Source organism: Megalopta genalis, unplaced genomic scaffold, assembly GCF_051020955.1.
Source record: "Megalopta genalis isolate 19385.01 unplaced genomic scaffold, iyMegGena1_principal scaffold0026, whole genome shotgun sequence".
Lineage (NCBI taxonomy): Eukaryota > Metazoa > Arthropoda > Insecta > Hymenoptera > Halictidae > Megalopta > Megalopta genalis.
In genome coordinates this window covers 2,078,257-2,099,666 of record NW_027476096.1, presented here as the reverse complement: position 1 = coordinate 2,099,666, position 21,410 = coordinate 2,078,257, and the positions used below count along the sequence as shown (strand labels likewise).

General features: G+C 41.5%; 2 protein-coding genes across 10 annotated transcripts in view; one reads left to right on the top strand and one right to left on the bottom strand.

The window, feature by feature from the left end:
• Positions 1-21,410, top strand: part of LOC117218918 (cytochrome P450 6a2) — a 110,658-nt gene that overhangs the window by 18,374 nt on the left and 70,874 nt on the right. The gene's annotated exons all lie outside the window — the stretch shown is intronic.
• Positions 14,447-20,578, bottom strand: LOC143260976 (uncharacterized). The gene is made up of 5 exons (XM_076527616.1): positions 20,486-20,578; positions 19,534-19,713; positions 19,270-19,348; positions 17,825-18,977; positions 14,447-14,582 (listed from the first exon to the last, which is right to left on the bottom strand). The coding sequence occupies exons 1-5, from the start codon at positions 20,576-20,578 to the stop codon at positions 14,447-14,449; spliced, it is 1,641 nt and encodes a 546-aa protein (XP_076383731.1).

The following is a 21,410-nucleotide window of genomic DNA, read 5'->3' as shown; positions in this document are numbered from 1 at the left end:
ACAGATGGTCGGGACGGACTCGAGCCGCGTTCGAAGTATTGAACAAATCACGAAGCGAGAACTTTCGGGATTTTTTTTACTACGTAACAGTGATATTTTTAAGAAAAACGCTGTTCACCTTTATTTTAGAACGTCTGAAGAATATTTACTAATTTTTCGGACCCGAAATAATAAATAATTTAACCGTGACGGCCGTTTTAATTTTCTAGTGTACATGACACCTCGTGTGTAACATGTGAAATTTTTAAGCAAGGTGTACAGTGAAAATTAACAAAGCACGTAAATGATATTTTATTTAAATAATTCCGTGTCCGAACATAGTTCAACGAATGATTCGCAAAGCTAATTTAATAAATTTTAATCGTGTTAAAGGACGTAAGGGATATGTTTATTAGAGAAATATGAAGAATATTATCAATAAGAAACTCACCCATTTAGTTGTAAAATCCACTTCATGTATCCGACGACGACGAACAGAAGGATGTCTCCGTGCAGGCAATTTCAACGTTTACTTTCACTGCATTATTACTAAACACTGATCACTTATCAATAATATTTATGGACCAACTTTCCTGGGTTAATATGTATAGCTCTGAAAAGAGCCGATTTTTTAATGCGATGCGTTCGAAGTTCTCACTGTTAACGACACGTATGTACCGCGTTGTCGAGATGAACTGCAGAAGACTGGCACGATGGCCGATTGTGTTTCGTTCTCCTACGAGCGAATTTCAACTGTTTCCCATCGAACGCGAACATTGTCAGCCATCGTGCTAGTCTTCCGCAGTTTATCTCGTCAACGCGGTATGTGTTCTTAACGATATGAACCGAAAACGCGTCGCATAAAACAATCGGCTCTTTTCAGGGCCATACATATTAACCCAGGAAAGTTGGTCCATAAATATTATTCATAAGTGATTAGTGTTTAGTGATAATGCAGTGAAAGTAAACGTTGAAATTGCCTGCCTGGAGATATCCTTCTGTTCGTCGCCGTCGGATACAGATCAGCTGTGCAGTTCATCATACATAGTACGAGGTCAATGCACTATCCTCCTGCACACATTTCCGTGCATGAAGTGGATTTACAACTAAATGGGTGAGTTTCTTATTGATAATATTCTTCATATTTCTCTAACAAACATATCCCTTACGTTCTTTAATACGATTATTATTTATTAAATTAGCTTTGCGAATCATTTATCGAACTGTATTCGGACACGGAATTATTTAAATTAAAATATCATTTACGTACTTTGTTAATCTTCACTGTACACCTTGCTTAAAAATTTCACATGTTACACACGAGGTGTCATGCACACTAGAAAATTAAAACGGCCGTCACGGTTAAATTATTTATTATTTCGGGTCCGAAAAATTAGTAAATATTCTTCAGACGTTCTAAAATAAAGGTGAACAGCGTTTTTCTTAAAAATATCACTGTTACGTAGTAAAAAAAATCCCGAAAGTTCTCGCTTCGTGATTTGTTCAATACTTTGAACGCGGCTCGAGTCCGTCCCGACCATCTGTCAAAGCCTCGTGCAGCGGACTCTCTCGCGGACCCTCTCTCTCGCACCGTCACCTCTCATTGGCCAGTGCTTTTCGTTAATAACTCGTAAACAAAGCCCCAGATTGCATTTTCGCAAAGGAAAAAGTTACTTCAAATGACCTCAGCTACCCCTCATTTTCGGCTGTTAAAATAATTGTGGAACACCCTGTATAAGGTAATAGCTGCTGCATATCCTTATATTTTTCGTAATAGGCTTGGCATCGTGATACAAAGGCGCCAGGGCGATATTTTTCAAATTTTGGCGGTCTTCCCCGACATGTAGGTGATAAATTTAGAGTCTTAAATTCTGTGTCCTCCATTGATGTTTTATATAAAATAGTATACGGTGCAGTTTTGCAAAATCTCATTTCTCCATTAATGTTTCCTCTTATCTGTTTTTTAATTGCGTTTTGTAGATTTTTTGTTGAAACGAAATTCTCTCGTTTCATTTCGTGTAAAATAAATTTATTATGTTGTCTACATTGGTTTATAACTTCATAATAATCCTGTGGTGTGCACAGGAAATTCTTTTTTCGTAATGCCATTTTTATGATACCAAAATCTGCATCGTTTGGAAGATACGAATGTCCGGAGAGTAAAAATTTATGATCAATTACTCCCTGGACTCCCTGGTTAAGGGTGCAATACCGGGTTTACCCACTAAACCCCTCCTCAGGCATCCGCCTTTAAGCAGCACACCCACCGCGGTGTCCCCTTTCGGGATTCCTGCACGGTGGGTGGCTGAATCACGTGTCAAAACCGCTTAACTAGGGCCACGGTAAGCCTACAGCCTGGGGTGCTGTCCTGCGACCTCCAGGGTTTCGAGCCCTGCGGCCGCCTCGTCGTCGGTCCTCCCTGTTTATGTTTTCTCGGCACTTGGCCACGTCCGTAACATACCCTGCTAAGAAGGCCCTCGTCCTCTCGTCCCTAAGAAGGGCCACAACATTGTCCAGCCGCATGTCGACGCCCATTGCCCTTTCGGCGGCGCCCTTCTCGACAGCGAAGCGCGCACATCCAAGGAGCGCGTGCTCGGGGTCGTCAGGCTCCAGCCCGCACGCCAGGCAAAGGTCGCTGTCCCTAAAACCCATCCTCGACAGGTACTCCGCGAAGCACCCGTGCCCGGAGAGGAACTGAGTCAGGTGAAAGCTGAGTATTTTAGGGCCCCACTGGATCCATTCACTGATATTGGGGATCAAGCGATGGGTCCAGCGTCCATGCCTCGCGGCATCCCATCTAGCCTGCCACAATTCAAGGGTGGCAAGCCTTTCCTCAGTCTTCACTCGCCCAGCCTCCGACCCGTAGTCGGCCGAGCCCCTGTCGAGGGTGGAAAGTCTGCGGAAAACCCGCCGCCTCTCCTCCGCCACCAACACCAGAGGCGGCACACCCGCCAGGACGCAAACAGCGTCAAGGGACACGGTCCTGTACGCCCTGACTACTCGAGCCAGGATCGCACGTTGGACCGCGTTAATGACCTTATCGTTGCCACACCTCGACGCCACGTGCGCCCAAGCAGGGGCCACGTAGAGGACTACCGACTCGACCAGCCTATAATAGAGCAGTCGAGCCCAGTAGCCCCCGCCCCGGATATTGGGGAGGATTCGGGCCAGCAGGCCCGCGTATCCCGCTGCCTTTTCGCAGCTCCGCCTGACGTGCGCACGGAAGCACTGATTTCCCTCGATCAGCAGCCCCAACTAACGCACGCACCCGCTGCCTCGAAGAGACACCGAACCGAGGGCCAGCTGCAGAGCCTCGGGGGCCTTCCTGCCGGTCAGGTGCAGGACCTCGGTTTTCTCCTCCGCCAGCTCCAAGTGGTTACTCCGGAACCACGCGTGGATTCGGGCGAGTGTTTCTCCAGCCAACGAAACCACGCGGTCGGTGCCACGCGCAGCGACGAGCAGGGCGACGTCGTCCGCAAAACCTATAACACTACAGTGCCGAGGGAGAGGCATCTCGAGAAGACTATCATATTGGGCGTTCCAGAGCCAGGGGCCGAGAACAGAGCCCTGAGGCAACCCGGCATAAACTGAAAAACGCTCAGGTCCTGAAGGGGGCGTCGCCTCCACCACGCGCCCGCTGAGATAACTACTCAGCACGCGCAGCAGCGGAGCCGCGACCCCCTTACCCGCCAAGGCGCCCAGAATACCGTCCCACCTCACGGTGTTAAAGGCATTCCTGACGTCCAAGGCCACCATAACGCAATGCATACCTTTACGCTTAGCATCGTCCCATGTGTCGATAAGGCGACACATGGCATCGACCGTGCTTCTGCGCTTGACAAAGCCAAATTGGTTGCATGCGAAGACAACCTCGGACGCCAGTCCAAAGACTGGACAACCCTCAACCACATCAGCGCCATTTGTAAATTTCGATTTTGTCCAATATACATATCACTATATGCAATAACATGACTTTGAGTCGTTACATTTTCTAAATGTCTCAAACAGCAAGAAACTATTTCCTGCGATCCCCTGGAAGCAGTAGTTTCGTCCCACACGTACATATTAACTTTATTGTCGTGGAAATTGTGAAATCCCTCGCTTATAATAGCTATAATAGCTTATAATAGCTTATAATATAATCCCTCGCTATTTCGCTTATAATATTGGATAGGGTAAGGCTTTTTGTAAATCAAAAGAAAAGGCAAAGTATTTATCGGGATTTTTTGATGCCAGAATTTTATCTTCTTGTAGTGCTTTTCTTGCTATTTCAGCATTTTTCAAGTGAACATCATGGCTTTGTACAAGAATCGTTTTTTCTTCGTTATCCGTTGTCTGAATTTTCATGTCCAAGAAATCGCATCTTGCGCAGGTATCTTTACGCGACAAACGGAAATGTAACTTGAAATCTCGTTTAAAGATTTTCCTGTACGTTAATTCATTAACTGAACTCAAGTTATTTTCCTTACATTTTTCTAAGTACAAATTGAACACTTTTCTTATGTTTAACCTCTTAGGCACGGCTGAATTTTAGGCGGGGCTGTTTCTCTGTACGGCAGAGTTCAACGCGAATTACGCGTAAATGATACGGCACTGCAATGTGTGACGGATAATGCTGTTCTTTACACGAGTACATTGGAATGAAGTGTTTGATGATTAAATTATAATTTTTCTTAAAGCTATGATACACGCATTTTAACTTTAACAATTTATTCTAATAATTAATAATACAATTCAGTATGGTACGTCTTAAAACACGGTACAACACAAAGACCAACATCACAATTTTCACATTCGTAGCGCAATTGTCGTCTTTTATCGTTTTTTGAACATACGACACAATTTCGTAGCGCCTTTTTAGATTTGTTAGACTTATAGTAGGATGGGAAATGTTTGTCGGTTAGTCTAAACTTTATTTTTTTATTATTTTGATAAGTACATCTGCAATTTGTTGCAAAATAACAATAAGCAAGATTTTATAGCTATTTACTTATAATATGTAGATATTTCGCCCACTGGCTCATATCTTCTTTGGTTTTCTTCTAGCTAATATAATTGCTATAAAGGTTTTATCACGTTTTGCTTTTGAGATCAACTTATTTCCTACTTGTCTAGTATTGCACCTCAAGTATCTTGAAATCTGTGTCTATTGTCTAGCGGTTTGAATCTTTTGAGTCTGCGCGTATCAGTCTGTTCGTTTAGTAGTTCGTTTGCTAACATGTTTGGGTGAAGTTCGAGTTTGAGAGTGTATTTGTCGGCAAAGTTTTTAATTTCATTTTTGACGGTAGGTATCTATTATATACCATGGGGAGTTTGTTATTATGCGGAGAAGTTTTGCCTGAAATCTCTCGAGGATCTCGATGTTGGACACGGAGGATGAGCCCCATAACTGTATACCATATGTCCATATCGGTTTTACGACGCATTTATAGATTATTATTTTGCTTTGAATTGAGAATTTTGATTTGGGTCCTAATAGCCAGTACATTTTGCGCAATTGTGTGCCTAGTTGTTTCCTTTTTTGCCAGATGTGTTTCCTCCAATTTAGTCTTCGGTCCAGGTGTATGCCAAGGTATTTCACTGATTCTGCTTGTGGTATTTGTTTGTTGTTTATTTTTACCGGTGGGCATATATCTTTCCTGAGTGTAAAGGTTACATGGGTGGATTTGGTATCGTTCACATTTGTTCTCCATTTGAGCAGCCGTGTTTGTATGGAGTCGAGGTTTTCTTGCACGTATTGAGATGCTGTTTTTGGATTGCTGTGCGATGCTAAGATTGCAGTATCATCAGCAAAAGTGGCAGTAATTGTACGTGGGTTCTTTGGGAGATCCGCTGTGAACAGAGTGTATAAAATGGGTCCTAATACGCTTCCTTGTGGCACGCCAGATTTAATCGGAAGTATCTCACTTAATGCCTCGTTGTGTTTAACAAGGAAGTGCCTGTCTTCAAGGTATGATTTAAGGATGCAGTAAATATTGCTTGGTAGAGTTTTCTTAATTTTGTATAACAGTCCTGCGTGCCATACTTTGTCAAATGCCTGGGTGATATCTAGGAACACTGCTGAGCAGTATTTTTTTCTTCCAAACTTTGGTTTATTTTCCGAACTCAACGGTGTACCTGTTCAATTGTGGCATGTTTACCCCTGAATCCAAATTGATGTTGAGGTATTAGTTGTTTTTCTGTCATGTAATTGTTGATTCTTTCGGCTAGGAGTTTCTCCATAACTTTTGACATCTGTGGTAGTAAGCTGATCGGTCTATATGAGGTTATTTCTTCTGGGTTTTTGCCTGGCTTCGGGATTAAGATAACTTGTGCGATCTTCCATTGCGCTGGGAAATAGTTCAGTCGGAGTACAGCATTAAACAGGATGGTTAAGTACTTAATGCATTTATCAGGAAGTTCCTTGAGGATTTTGCCCGTAATTAGGTCTATTCCCGCGACTTTCTTTATGCTGATTTCTTTGTTTATGGTTTGTTTGACTTCAGTTATTTTGAATGGCTTATGTGGAGTTACTGTCTGCTGCTCTGCTTGCAAGTATTCATGTATTTCCTTCTCTTCTTCGTCTGTTATTTTCTGTGGGAAGGGTTTGAACACTTCTTTTAGGTGGTTTGCGAATGCTTCCGCCTTTTCTGGATTGCTGCGTGCCCAGATTCCATTAGCTGTTTTTATAGGAGAAATGGTGGTCTGAGGATTTTTTATTCTTTTTGTAGCCCTCCATAAGGAGTAATTTGTTTCCTTGGTAGGTGTTAATTTTTGGAGGTATTCTTCAATGGCTTTTTCTTTTTCCATTTTTATTAGCATTTTTAGTTCCCTAGTGACTCTATTGAATTTAGTTTTTTCTGTAGGGTTTCTAGTTTGTTGCCATTGTTTTCTTGTTTTCCGTTTTTTGAGTATGAGTGCCCTAATACTGTCAGAAATCTGGTTTGGATTTTCATTGTTTGTATGTTTTGGTGTTGCTTCCCATGCTGCTTCTTGTATGTCGGTAATGAATTTCTCAATGGCGAGTTCGAGTTGTTCAGTTGTTTTTAAGGGTACGTTGCATGTAACGTTCGTTTGGGGAAGTGTTTTGTATATGTCCCAGTTTGTTTTGTTATTATGTAGAGAGGGCGGATAACTGCGTTGTATGATTCTTGAGCTTATTTTAACTATTAATGGCGTGTGATCGGATGAGAGGTCTAGGCTGCTTTTGATGCTCATATAGTGGCTGGCTATTCCTTTCACAACACAGAAGTCGATTAGGTCAGGAGTTTTCCTTGGATCTGTGGGCCAGTAGGTAGGTTCGCCCGTTGATAGTGTATGGAAGTTATTGTCTTGTAGCGCAAGTTATAGCTGTCTTCCTCTGGGGGTGGGAGTCTGTAATCTTGAACCCCACCATGGATGTTTGGCATTATAGTCACCTCCAGCAAGAAATCGAGGGCCTAATGTTTTGAAGTATTCGGTAAATTGTTCTTTTTTGATATTATATTTTGGTGGGCAGTATACTGCTGAGAGGGTTAGATTTCCATGCCAGTCTTCTATAGCTATATTGGTTGCTTGGATATGGTCTTCGCAGGTTTTGTGGATTTTGTGGTGTTTAATTTTATTTTTAATTATTACTGCAGTTTCACCATGTGCTCCTCTATCAGGGTGTTGGGTATCGTATATTGTATATCTCGGAATTTTTAAGTAGCTTTTTTTGGTATAGTGTGTTTCTGATATCAGCATGATGTCTATATCGTTGTTTATTAAGAAAGTGCCGAGTTCCTGGCTTTTCCCCACCAGTCCATTTGCGTTCCAGATGCCGATTTTATATAAGTGGTTAGCCATCAATTAATTTTGGATATTACTGTAGTTAATAGGTTTATCATGGTGTTCATGCTGGAGAGTAACTGCATCATCATGCTTTTCAATTTTTTAGTGGCGGGATGAGTCGATTGGTTTGCTGGGGTGTTGTATTGTTGCTCTGTTTGTATTTGTGGGTGTGCAGTAGTTGTAGCTTGTGCGTATGTTCTGTCTTGCTATACGTAACTTGTTTTCGGGGCTGTTTCTAAGCTAGCTTCTGGATTCAGAGTGCGTTCCCTAAGTTTTGGGAACATTGTCTGGATTAGCTGCTTCCTTATTATACAGCCTTTGTAGCTAGCAGGGTGGTTCCCTCCACAGTTGTAGCACTTTACTTGTTGAGTTTTCTCTTTCCATGTGCAGTTTGCTGTTAGGTGATTGCCGGCGCATTTTACGCATTGTGGAGATCTTGTGCAATAATTTTTGGTGTGGCCGTGTAATTGGTAAATATCCCTTTTCTTGTAAGGCTGTTCTATATTGACTATTGTTTGTAGTATGTGTTTCGTGTTATATATTTCTTTATTGTTTTCCTGTGGTTTTAGTTCTACGAAGAATAGGGGTGTGGGAGTCTTTGTTTCATTATTTTGTATATTTGCGATTCTCTCTACTTTGTGACCCATCGCTTCTACTTCAGCTTGAATTTCTTCCTTGCTTGTTGATGGGTGAAGCCCACTATCTTGAAGTTCTTATGTTGCTTTTGTTGGTAGGTGTAAAATTGTGTTTCTCTTGCTTCTAGTTCTTTTGCTATTATGGTATAAGCTTCAGGGGTGCTAGATTGTACTTTAATTTCCTTATTAGTGAGTGTTTTCACACACACACACACATGGTGAATTTGTCCTTTGCTATTTTATTTAGCAGTTCTCTAAGTGGAGCTACGTATTCTACTCCGCTAATAAATATTGGGGGAGATTTTTGCTGTTTATTTTGTATAGTATCTGCCCCTTCGTTGTCCCTGGCAGTTGTGATGGCGTTTGCGTTGTTGCTATCTTCTGCTAGTAGCTGGTATCTATTTATGGTTTCGGGAACACTACTTAGCCAGTAGTTAGGTTTTTGTTGTTTCGAATTGTTTTTACTTGGGCTTGTATTATGCCATGGGCGTTTCTTGTTATGGAATATATTCCAATCTCTTTGCTGCGTGGCGGTATTATTTGACTCTAGTGGATGTGTATGTGTGTGTTCGTCACTGGTGTTCAATTGGCCCTGCAGCGACATTGATGGTGTAGTACTGTGTACTTCATGTCGGCTTGATCATATTGTAGCATTCCTGTAGTAGTATGATGTGGTTGTAGTGTGTTCTGTTGGTGTTGGTGGTATGTTGGCTCCGGTTGTTGAAGTCCGTAATTTGGTTGGTAGCTGAGGTTTGTATTTGGCATTTTCTTTTCTTTTTACTTTCGCTACCGTAGGTTAGTGTATGATTTCGGACGACCAATCGCAGTTGTTAGCGCTCGGGCGATTCAGCCAATCAGTACACGTCTCGCACCGCTCCACCGACCAATGATGGGGCGCCACTATGACTCTTTTGACAATGTCACTCGCAAGGTTAGGTTTCCGCACAATTATTTTCACACTGTTTTCAAACACTCACTGGTTGAAAAATCTGAGATTTATACCCTAGAATGATCTCCTTGTTACACGCTACGCGTTGATGTATAGCACACGTGAATCAGACACTGATTTGAATATAATCTGTACTGAAGCTCTTACCCACCCTCAACACGTTCATGCCCCCGTAGGCAGAGCCGGCGTTTCTGTTAGTCTAAACGGGTGATCAACCGTAAATTTCCTGCAGATAATGTTATTGTTCATGTCCCTGTACTTTAAAAAAATTTCTTTTAGCAATTTAAGATGAAAGGCTCGCATTTTTTGTAACGTCCGTTTTTTTTTAAACCTGTACAAACAGTATTCATTCTAAATAGCGACATCAAGCAAATGAATTTTCCTAAATATTTGTCGTCCATTTTTGTGATATTCGGAATCGTTTCCGGCATATACAACAAAATTTAACACAAATCCCGTCTTGCAGTCACATAATACAAAGGATTTTATACCAAACCTATTGCGTTTGGATGGGATATATTGCTTGAATGAGAGACGTCCTTTGTATAACAATAAGCTTTCGTCGATGCATAACTTGCGAAACAGAGTAAAACAATTTGCAAACGAACTGCAAAGCTTATCGCAAAGTTCTCTAATTTTTGTCAATCTATTGGATTTTTCTGAATGAACTTCACTAAAATAAAGGTTCCGTAACAGAAACGCGTATCTGTCTCTACTCATTATTTTGTCGAAAACATTAGTTCGAAGAAATTTATCTTTTGTCCAATACTCTGAAAAATTCAGTTTCTTTACCCGCGACATTAACAAACGAATTACAAACAAATTATACATTTCACGTAATGTGACTTCTCCTCCGTGGGCTTTTATAAAAGAGCGCCTGGAAGTGTTCTTCTTGAACTTCCTATATATATTCATTAGTTTTTTCCACAATAAATGATATCAAATCTTCTGAGAAGAATAGCTGGAAATAATCGATTGGTGTTGCCGATCGATTGAGTCGAGTTCTCATGCCAGAATTTCGGGAATCAAATACATGTACTTGCGGCTCCAAATTTTCATGTGACCAGATTATTCTCCTGACGGTTTCCCTTCTGGGCACATCGAAATCATCTGAGTCGGAAGAACTGAGTATTCTAAATCTTTTTATATTTTTGGCGGCGGTTCGTGTGGTGGATGTTTGGTCGTCGGGTAGGAGTGGGGGGACGTTTCGTCCGGGGCCCGCTAGAGGACTCATCAGTAAGGCTATCCTAGCGGGCCCTTGCCTTAGACGTAAGGGTAGGACGAAGTCTCGTTGTATATATACGGATCGAGGCAGATCGGCTACTAGCGGGAAGAGGAGCCCTCTGCTGGCAGGTCTGGAGGTAGCCGCCACATACCCCCCTGCCAGTGATAACGATATCTAAGATGGTGGTCCATCACGTCGGGGTCACCAGTTTGGCGGCGGTTCGTGTGGTGGATGTTTGGTCGTCGGGTAGGAATGGGGGGACGTAGGAATGGGTAGCCGCCACATATTCTTCCTGCCACGCATGTTCTTGTTCATATTATTTTCTATTTCCGAGACGCTTCCTGAATTGTAACAAATTGCTCTTCGTTTTCTACCTTGAAGCGGCATTTTAAGGTTATAGATTCTAACAAATTATAAGGATGTGTTAAAAAGGCATGTTAAAAGGAGAATCGGGTATATTAAGATAAAATGGTATATTTATTTAAATAAAAAGTAACAATTCATACCTGACACTGGTAGATAAAGGTGAAAACAATTAACAATCGATGTGAATGCAAAACAAATGTGAAACAATATGTGAAAACGATTACTTTATTCAAACGGTGAGCGAGTGTACCAGTAGAGTGCGCCATTATAGTAGCGCGTCGTTCTATCACTGTATTTGTCATTAGTTCATTAGTTCTTTTGCAAGAGCCATCCATTTGTCCACGCATGTCTTCGGAATATTATCATGCGCTTTTAAGACACGATCAATTCGTCCAGTAGATATGTTGAAAGTATTAATGAAAAACTTCTTACATATTGAGATGTTTCCGCGAGAAGTGACCAGGTGAAATTGATAAGCATAAGCCCTCAAAGTGCCCGAATGATTTCTTGGTCTTCTTCTATTTACGTTGAACACTACAGTGGAGAAATATGTTTTGCTTATTAAAATCTCCTATATTCCAGAATTTAACAAAAATTGCTCTACGTTCCGATTCATTAACACGTTCTATGCATTTCTTCGAGCAGTTACAGTTTTTGGATTCAAATTTTTTTGCTGGAATGAATTTTCCTTTTTTTGTAAAGTACTCTTGTCCGGCATTTCGCTTAATTTTGTTTATTCGTTGCGTATATTTTCCTTTATTTTCTTTTACAGAATCCAAGTTCTCAGTAACAATATCCTCATCTGATGAAGATTCTATCTCTATAATTCTTCTTCTCTTTTTACGCTTCATTAATTTGTTTTTCATAGTGGAATTATCTTCATCCTCCGATTCTAAGATTATTCTTTTGTTTATATTCATGGGTCTTATTTCTGTGTAAATTTATTTAAAATAAAATAAAATAAATATTTTCAATTGCCATAGAGTAATATTGTCATAAAATAACATTGATTTACTATTTCTTCTTACCTATATCACTATCTGATGTGAATATGAAATTATCCATTTTTGGGTAGAATGATTCGAAATGATTTGTACACTTCTGTGCGGTGGAAAACTTCTTTATTCGTTCGCGGATTTTGTCTCTTGACGAGTCGCAGTGCAGTGACTGAGTCTTCGTTTTTCCTTCGCCGTTTGCCCTGGTAAAATTCTTGAACAACCCTGATTGGTTAACCCCACGCGTTGGACCTTTCCAATCAGCGTTGTTCATTTTGTCCTTTTTACCGCCTGTCCCTTACGCTCTTTGCGTATTTTCGGGACGGCGTGGTAATCGGAGGCGATAATGAGTTGTACGTGACAACGTGTGGAGCTTTTCCTCCGGGTCACCCGCGTCGGACCACATGGCCCTTGGGTCGCTGGGTCCGCTTCGAGTACCCTTCGGAAACTCTCCTAATTTATGACGGTCTCCGTTTGCTATTGCGGTATCTCTAAAAAAACTCTATTGCGAACATGAGTTGTCAAAGTTTGGGACTCTCTTATCATCTCAAAAATAGCTTCTTCAAAGGAGAGTCATAAATTACGCTGGTCGTTTGCACGAGGACTGAAGTTTCCATTATGCGCACGACTGGACGCTACAGTTCTTTCCCAAGTTTCACTATTTTTTGAAAGTTTCTGTTTATCTTTTCTACAAGTGTACTTATTTTGAATAATCGATTATCGGAACAGACTTGATCACTATCAGAAAAATGCCAGTATTGAAGAATATCAAAAAATCGTTCTCGTTTCATAGCACTTTTTATACGTTCATTAGCGAACATGGGATCCGTTGACCAATATAATCAGATTTCGGGTAACTTAACAATACCTATTATCAACAAAATTCCTATGAATATAAACATTTCAAGTCGAGTTGTTGGTTTCCATTCCTGTTTGTGTTTTCTAGAAGAAACTGATGAATGCGCTTGTGCCACACAGTGCTCATAATATTTGTTGGTTTCTAATATCATAAGGTCAATTATATCAGCACTAAGAAATAACTTATAAATTGAAAATGAATTTTCATAATCTATCTCTAGAAGTACGATATGTTCTTGATTGTATTCTTCAAAAAAAGCAGAATCTGTTATAAGAGGACTCTAATTTTGCTGATCTGACATAGACTGCGGCAATGTATTCTCATCATGTTCTCTTCTATTTAGCAATTCTGTGTCCGAAACCTCATCTTCCGAGCCCAATGATGAATATACGATTCTAGGAATTTTTTTTCGTGAATTTTGCAAAAACTCGACATCATCGTCTGGCGTCATAATACTAAGGGTAAATAATAAATTATTGGAAATCAGAAATTATAGAATAAATTACCAAAAGTAAGCGTAAATATTTTATTTATTAAAATATTTCAAAATTCGGGAATAAACCTTTACAAGCACTTTCTGACCAATTCACACAATTACCGAGACTCTGCTGACAGCCACTGATAACTGATATCGGCAAAAATATTGGAGTAAACAAGTGCCGCCATCTCGTGCACGCCGATCATAGAGACATCGAAAAAATGCGCCGGGTAGAACGTGTTAAGAGAGTCATAGTTACTCCCGCCAACGATCCACGCACACGTCGACGTGAGGGTCCACGGCGTTCCGCCCCATTGGGCTAACCAGCCCAATTTGGATCTGAGGCAGCAACCTCGAACGGTCACGTCGCTCACTCGCTTACGTCTACCTTGAGTTACTTGGATAGGCTGGAGAAGCGACGAAGATCCTGTTCGCCTTCACCTGGGCAACTCGCTCGTGCCACGAGATCTGAATCCCGCGCAGGACCAGAATGACCTGGGATCTGGAAAGGGGCGTCGGCACAAGTCTGTGTTGGTCGGGCTGCCAAATGGGAAAAAAAATTTTCATAAAAGACTCTACGTGAGAAGATTTCATGAATTGATGTTATTTTCGGTGAATGAAATATGCGATTGATGAGCTTGCGGTCTGGAAGGCAGTTATTGGATGTGATGATGGATGTGTTTATGTTTGATAAAGTCTTCGATTGAAGGTTCCAGGTGCTAAGTAAAGTGAATGTTCAACAGTTTGGTATAACGGCGAAAGAAGTTGTAGCAGCTTGGATGGTGGAAACTTGCAAGGATAGTCTCATGCATAGTTGCCAGTTTCTTGCGTTTTGTGGCTAAAATTGTTTGTTTGGTTTCTCGTTTGTTGTATGTATGATGCGATGGTAGGTAGCCTTGATATTTAGGTCATTAAGTATGAAATGTCCAATTTGAGACTGAGAGTTTGGTTTATTTATATCTCGGGCAAGAAGTAATATAATTAATCAAAATATGCACCGAAACTATCAATACAACGTTGCCGTTTTGATGATAGCTTATTAATACCGCTAGCGAAAAAATCTGGAGGGTAGCTGGTGATAAAATCGCAAAAGGTGTTTCCCACCGCATATTGGGAATTTCTAGTTCCAGCTCCTGTAGTTTCAATAACGTAGATCTTGCTACGTATGGTCAAGAATTGTCCTGCAGGAGGAATGGTCTATCCCTGTTCACCAATCTCGACTGCGTAATCTGCAGCTGCCTCACCATGTCTTCTAACTGATTGCAATATAGGTCTGCCGTTATCGATTGACCAGGTCTCATAAAACTATAGCCAACAAACCATTAGTTCCTTTTGGTGTATACTCAGCTTTGAGGTATGTCTTGGCATTTCATTTTTGTTCAATCATTGTGCCGAACGCTTGCGATTATCGAAGAGTATCCAATTTTCATCGCACGTAACTATCTGGTGCAAAAATGGATCGCTTTTTAGTCGTGACACTAAAGAACAGCAGGCCTCGAAGCAGTTCCTTTGCTGACGTTCGCTTAACTCATGCGAAACCCATCTATCCAGCTTCTTTACTTTTCCAATTGCTTTCAAATGGTTTAATATTGTTGGAATGGTAACTCCAAACCTTGCTGCTAATTCACGTGTAGTTTTAGATGGATTCGCTAACACTACAGCTCGCCCGTGTGGTTCATTTTGGATATCAAAATCTCCAGATTGGAATTTTTCAAACTACTGACGTACTATACGTTCATTAGCCACATCCTTGCCGAACACCTCGTTAACATTTCGACTTGTCTGTGCTGCATTAGTTCCACGACGGAACTCATATTCGAAAATATTTAACCATCAGACGAAAATACAATAGACTATTAAAAACAAAAGAGTGCGCCTGAAAGCCAGATGGCATACCCCTTCTCACTGCAAAAAAAAAACAAAGGATGGTCGAAGTGAAATATCGGAAACATCGGATATCAAACTTGATGCTTTTGGTAATCGGACATTTCATATTTAAATATCATGCTGAGTAAGATTTAATTGTAGCCAGCCACATGTTGGCTGGAGCGAAACGGATCTTGTTTTTTTTTTTTTATTGTGAATGTAAGGTAGTGACGCGATGTAAGATAGTCGACTTTGATTCTGTGAGGAATTCTATTACGATCATAAGTACCTGTGGTGTTGACCAGAGGATTTATGTGAGATTCAACAGAGTATTTTGGTTGTGGATGTAATAACTGATGTTGGGAATTTCCGTGCTTTTCAATAATAATTCGATAGAATAGCGTTTTGAGTGACCAGTGATTGCTTTTAGAATCTTGTTTTGTGCTCCTTTTAATAGAGTATAGAGGGCAGCATTTTTGAGTTATGGGGACCATCACACGTGTGATCCGTAAATGAAAATTTGTCACAAAAAATATATGTAGGTTAGGATTCTGAGCTTTAGACTGATGTGTGAGCTATATGGTCGATGCTTATATGGTTATATGGTCGATTGCTGTGATGGCTGTTAGACATTTGCTAATTTTTTCTTTGACTGCTGGTCACTAGTTTAATTTACGATTGATGAGAATACTCGGATATTTAATTTCGCTGCTCCAGGAGATTTCGACCTGCTCTATTTTCAGTTTGTGGTTGTTTTTAATCGCTGTGACATTTCTTCTTAGATTAATATGGATTGAGTTTTATTTGGGTTGATTTTGAGTTTCCAGGATTTGAAAAATTCGTTGATCAGATATAAGTATTTCTGAATTCTATTTTCTGGGTGAGCAATAGGCAACTCCTACAGTGAGCTTGGGTGTTTCGAGTCGGATAGCTATTACTTCAAAGGAACTGTTCGTTGTATCGCGCTGTGATGCCGTTCTAATTTCGGCGTCGTTGAAGGGCGTAAATCTTCAACTCAGGATTTCCTGACAACGCGTATCAAAACGAATTCCCTACAACCTGGTCGGGTTCTAAGGATATTAAATTAGATAAAGGAACACGATGTTTGTAACACTTGTAACTTTATTTCACTTTCTACACGGTTAAACTGTGGACGGTAGAACGAAAGGCTAAGCGGTTGAATTGGCTGTGTAGTTCGACTGATCAAGAATGACGACGTGAGTGCTGGATGTTGTGTGTTTTATAATGTCGGTGTGGGTGTGTGCTGTCTCAAAAGTGTTGCAGGAAGGTAACATTGTGGGGGATGGTTGATCCTCGCGTTGCCTTGTGTCTGCGAGTTTCGCGGGTTCGACCCTGACAGGTAATAATCCCAAGAAGTTCCGTAACTCTGGGCAATGGTAAACGCGGAAACTAAAGAACTTAATGTTGGAATTTGGCATGCTAGGCGAAAGTGGCAATATCCATAAAGGTATTGTCTTCGGATTTCTTGGGTTTAGTACTTGTCATATAATCGGAAGGAGAGATATTTTACGACACGAATTACTAGAGACGTGGCTATCGTACGTAACTCGTACAAATGATGGACAAGAAAAGAATAAAGTAATAAAACAATTTGGCCGGTTCGGGCCGGCTGAACAGGAACTGATATGAAATACGTCTTTTATTTGGATGTGAGAGGATTCTTGATAGCAATGGTCACTCCACCATACCTGGAATCTCGATTTTTTCTAATGAAAGGATCCCCACGGCGATGACGAATGTGGTGTCAAAATCTAACCAGATTTCGGTGGAGATGTGTGAACGACGTATGTTGGGGCGTCACAGCGTCGTCAATAATAGCGACGAATTATGACGCTATATTTGTGGACTGTATAAAATAAAGAACCGGATTCTGCCTGCTATTTTGTATTGAGCCCCTGACTACAGTACACCCTTAGTCAGGATGTCTTGATGCTACGACTTCTATTACAACTCTGAAGCTCTATCAGAGAATACCCTCGCTCGTAGCAGACTACCATCCCTCCAACGCACTTACACTATTCGCCGATTGGTCCTGCCCGATTTTGGCAATAGCCAATCAGCTGGTCCGTTTCAAAGCAGACGGCCGCAAGGCCCCGGCAAAGACAGGAAAGTTCCTCCAGGCATGACCGTCATAAAACAATGTCAGGCTGACCCTTCGGAACCTTTCCTTCTTTATAACTAGTCCCGGCCATCGAGACCGAGAGAAACGATTTCTCAAAAAACCTGGGCTCGGAAAACAGCCGGTTATGCACGTTCGTGTCATAAAGACATTAGTGCTGTGCACTAACATACCGACCACCTTGAACGGTTACGTTCGAAATTACTAAATTGATAGTGCACCGCTCAATTTACATTTGAAGAGGGCTGGTCTAGTTTGTCGTTGTAACGAATGATTGACAATACTACTGTCCTAACTTAACTCTAGTTACACTAATACGCATGTATACATAATGGGAATAAGTATTCACAAATTTCTGAGTGATTACAAGTTCTAACGGTGTTTGGGTGTATTATCTTATTCCGGGTCATCAATGGGAAGTGGGGACAATTTTTTAATGGCCCGCTGGTAGGTCCCCTGGGCCGTCTTGACAGTCGCGACTCTCTCTATTTTGTCCCCGCCTGGACAAATGTCAATGATCCGTCCTAGTTTCCAGGTTAACGGAGGTGTGTTGTCTTCCCAGATGATCACCAATGTACCCTTCTTGTGCTGGGTGTCATTCGGGATATGCCATTTGTTTCTGGTGTGCAGCGTCTGTAAATATTCATTACTCCACCGATTCCAGAAGTGTTGTTTCACTCGCTGGATGTGTTGCCATGACGAAAGTTTGTTAACGGGTGTGTCTCGCAAATCGTACTCAGGGAGTTGCATTAACGAATCACCTATTAGGAAGTGACTGGGTGATAAAGCAGTAAGATCGTTCTGATCTGAGGAGAGGGGAGTTAGGGGACGGGAATTCAATATGGCTTCTACTTCGATAATATAGGTGTTCAGTTGCTCGAATGTGAACAGCTCGTTTCCTATAGTTTTGTACAAATGTCCTTTAAAAGACTTTACGGCGGCCTCCCATAATCCACCAAAGTGTGGAGACCGAGGCGGAGAGAAGTGCCAATTAATTCCCTGGTCCGATAAAAAACGATTAATTTTACTATTGTGCTCGTTGGAGCTGAGAAATCTTTGAACTTCTGTAATTTCGTTTTTGGCGCCGACGAAATTAGTGCCGTTGTCGGAGTAAATGTTCGTGGCCTTTCCTCTTCTGGCAAAGAATCGCTTGAATGCTCCTAAGCAAGATTCAGTGGTAAGGTCCGATGTAAGTTCTAGATGAATGGCTTTGGTCACGAAGCATACAAAAATCGCTACGTACGTCTTGATTTTGCAACGATTACGAACCTTTTTTTCCTTTATAAAAAATGGACCACAATAATCCACGCCTACGTTTTGAAACGGTCGTGCCCTGGTGACTCTATTCTTGGGTAAGTCGCCCATTATATATGCTGGGACCTTTGGTTTTACTCTAAAACACCTTATACATTTGTGTATGACGATCTTTGTGGCTCTCATTCCATCTATTGGCCAATAAATTTGTCGGACCGCATTAAGAGTTGCCTGTGTGCCTGCGTGCCAGTGACGTAGGTGCTCGCTTTCAATTATCAAATTTGTAATATGGTGCCTATGGGGTAATAACAATGGGTGTTTTTGACAGTAACTTAATGGGGCATGTCTTAGCCGACCTCCTACTCGTAGAAGCTTATCCTGATCGAGGAATGGATTTAAATTTAATATTCTGCTCCCTTTGGGCATAGCTGTTTTTCGATCTACAATTGTGAATGAACCGTAGTGTGTAAGCTACAATTCTATTAAGTCGCGCAATGGAAGAGTATCGCGTTAACAGGTCATTCGTCCCTTCTCGTGCAAGGAATGTTATTGTAGTTTTCCGCTCGAGAATTTCTCTTTGCGGAATGTCCAATTGTGGCCAAAAGCATTCGTCTAGGGAGAGCCACGCAGGACCGTTTAGCCATACCTTATTATTCATAAATGTGGATGCCAATTGTCCGCGAGAAATATAATCTGCTGGATTATCACGTCCTGATACGTGCATCCAGTTACGTGGGTCCGAGTCTGTTTGAATTTCGCTGACTCTATTGGCTACAAAGGTTTTCAGCAAATGTGGAGCTGTCCTAATCCACTGCAACACAATAGTTGAATCTGACCAAAACCTAATCGCGTCAAAAGTTATATTGGTCAACGCCTTCGCTACCTCCTTATACAATCGCGTTAATAACCTAGCCGCGCAAAGCTCTAACCGCGGTAATGATAGGATTTTAAGAGGAGCTATACCTTGGATTTTGCGCATAATAGAGAGACCCGTACCCTATCTGAGTGGTCTAGGGTACGAATGTATATGCAAGCGCCGTAGGCCCTTTCACTAGCATCGCAGTAGCCGTGGAGTTGTATTTCTCGTGAGGTTTCTAACATTACCCTCCGAGGGCACGAAAAATTGTCTAATTGAGCCAGTTCATTTCTGGTTTCTAACCACACCTCGGCTATATCCTGCGGAATTGGTTGATCCCAAGTGACTTTCGACTTCCAAATGTCTTGCATAATTATTTTTGCCCGTATAATCACGGGACCGAGAAGTCCAAGGGGGTCGAATAATTGCGCTATTTGAGATAAAACTAGTCGCTTAGTGAGTCTAGTTTCGCTAAAGGAGTTTACCGCGTAAGTTACGGAATCACTGGATGGATTCCAAAAAAACTCCCAGAGTTTTCTTTGTCTGACTGAGATCTAAGCATATCGCTTGTCGATCGTCATGGTCCTTTAAATCGCTAATCAACTTATGGTTATTTGAGGCCCATTGACGTAGATGGAAGCCCCCATTTCTAGCTAAATCAATCAACTCATTGCGTAAGTTGATTGCTTCATTGAAGGTAGATGCGCCGGTGAGCAAATCATCGACATAGAAATCTTCTTTAAAGGTTCGCGACGCATTCGGAAATCTGATCTGTTCATCTTCGGCTAGTTGCTGTAGACATCGTACCGCTAAAAAAGGAGCCGAAGCGGTTCCATACGTGACCGTATTTAATTGGAACGTTTTGATTGACTCTTCCTTCGAATCGCGCCATAATATTTTTTGAAATTTCGCATCATCGGGATGCATTTTAATCTGCCTAAACATTTTTTCTATGTCTGCTGTCAGGACGAACATGTGAAAGCGAAATCGTAGTAAAATTGCCCATAAGTTATCTTGAATGGTGGGACCGACCAAAAGTGCGTCATTTAAGGATACGCACGATGAGGATTTAGCCGAGGCATCGAAAACTACCCTGACCTTAGTAGTGAAGCTGCACTCCTTTATTACCGCGCGGTGCGGTAAGTAAAACTCCTTGCCATCTCGTGCATCACTGACTTCTGTCATGTGGCCTAATGCTAGATATTCTGACAGGAATTGTTTATAATGTATAAGAAGATCAGGGTCTTTGCAGAATTTGCGTTCGAGTGAATAAAATCTCTTGAGAGCAAGACCTCGAGATTCGCCTATGAAATTCTTCCTATCGTTAAATGGCAAGCGCACGATATAGCGTCCATGTACATCGCGAACTGTATTTTCAACGAAGTGATTTTCACATGCCTGTTCTTCGCTAGATAAATTTTTGCGCTCTGATATTTCTTCTATCTCCCAAAACTTTGTTAGCGCATTGTCTAAGGAGGATGCGTGCAGTGATCTTGAGGGTTTTCCCTTTGCTACTTGTTCTTGTTTGGTTGTAGCTCCCGTGACTATCCAACCTACTAATGTTTATTGAATGATAATATTTTGTGCACAAAGTTTGATTCGTCCCAAACATAAAAGTGTGAAAAACAGTTGATTCCCGAGAATTGCATCTATTGGGCCCGGAATATTGAACTCAGAATCAGCTAACGTTACTTCGGTCGGAATATCAATTTCGGTACGTTTTAGCTGGCGCGAAGGTAGCATTCCAGTAATGGAAGGAAGCGTCACTAAAGTTACCGTATCATTAAATTGGGTGGTGCGTGATTTAATTACGGCATTGACCAGATATTTGACGCGGGTCTCGACATTGGCAATTCCACCTACCGAAGAATCTATTTCCCGTTTTCTCAATTGTAGCTTATCGGCCATTCTTTCGGTTATGAAATTTGTTTGTGAACCGCTGTCTAACAGCACACGACAATCGTGTTCACTCTTATCGCGAGCTACAAAGGTAACGATCGCTGTCCCTAATAATACT

What these genes read in the sequence shown, in the direction of transcription:
- LOC143260976 (XM_076527616.1), bottom strand. Translation starts at nt 20,578, where the DNA reads ATGACAGAAGTCAGTGATGCACGAGATGGCAAGGAGTTTTACTTACCG. An exon ending in CCCTAGACCACTCAGATAGG is followed by an intron (nt 19,349 to 19,533) that starts GTACGGGTCTCT and finishes ATTGTGTTGCAG; the next exon opens with TGGATTAGGACAGCTCCACA. An exon ending in TGGGAAGACAACACACCTCC is followed by an intron (nt 14,583 to 17,824) that starts GTTAACCTGGAA and finishes TGTTGGCTATAG; the next exon opens with TTTTATGAGACCTGGTCAAT.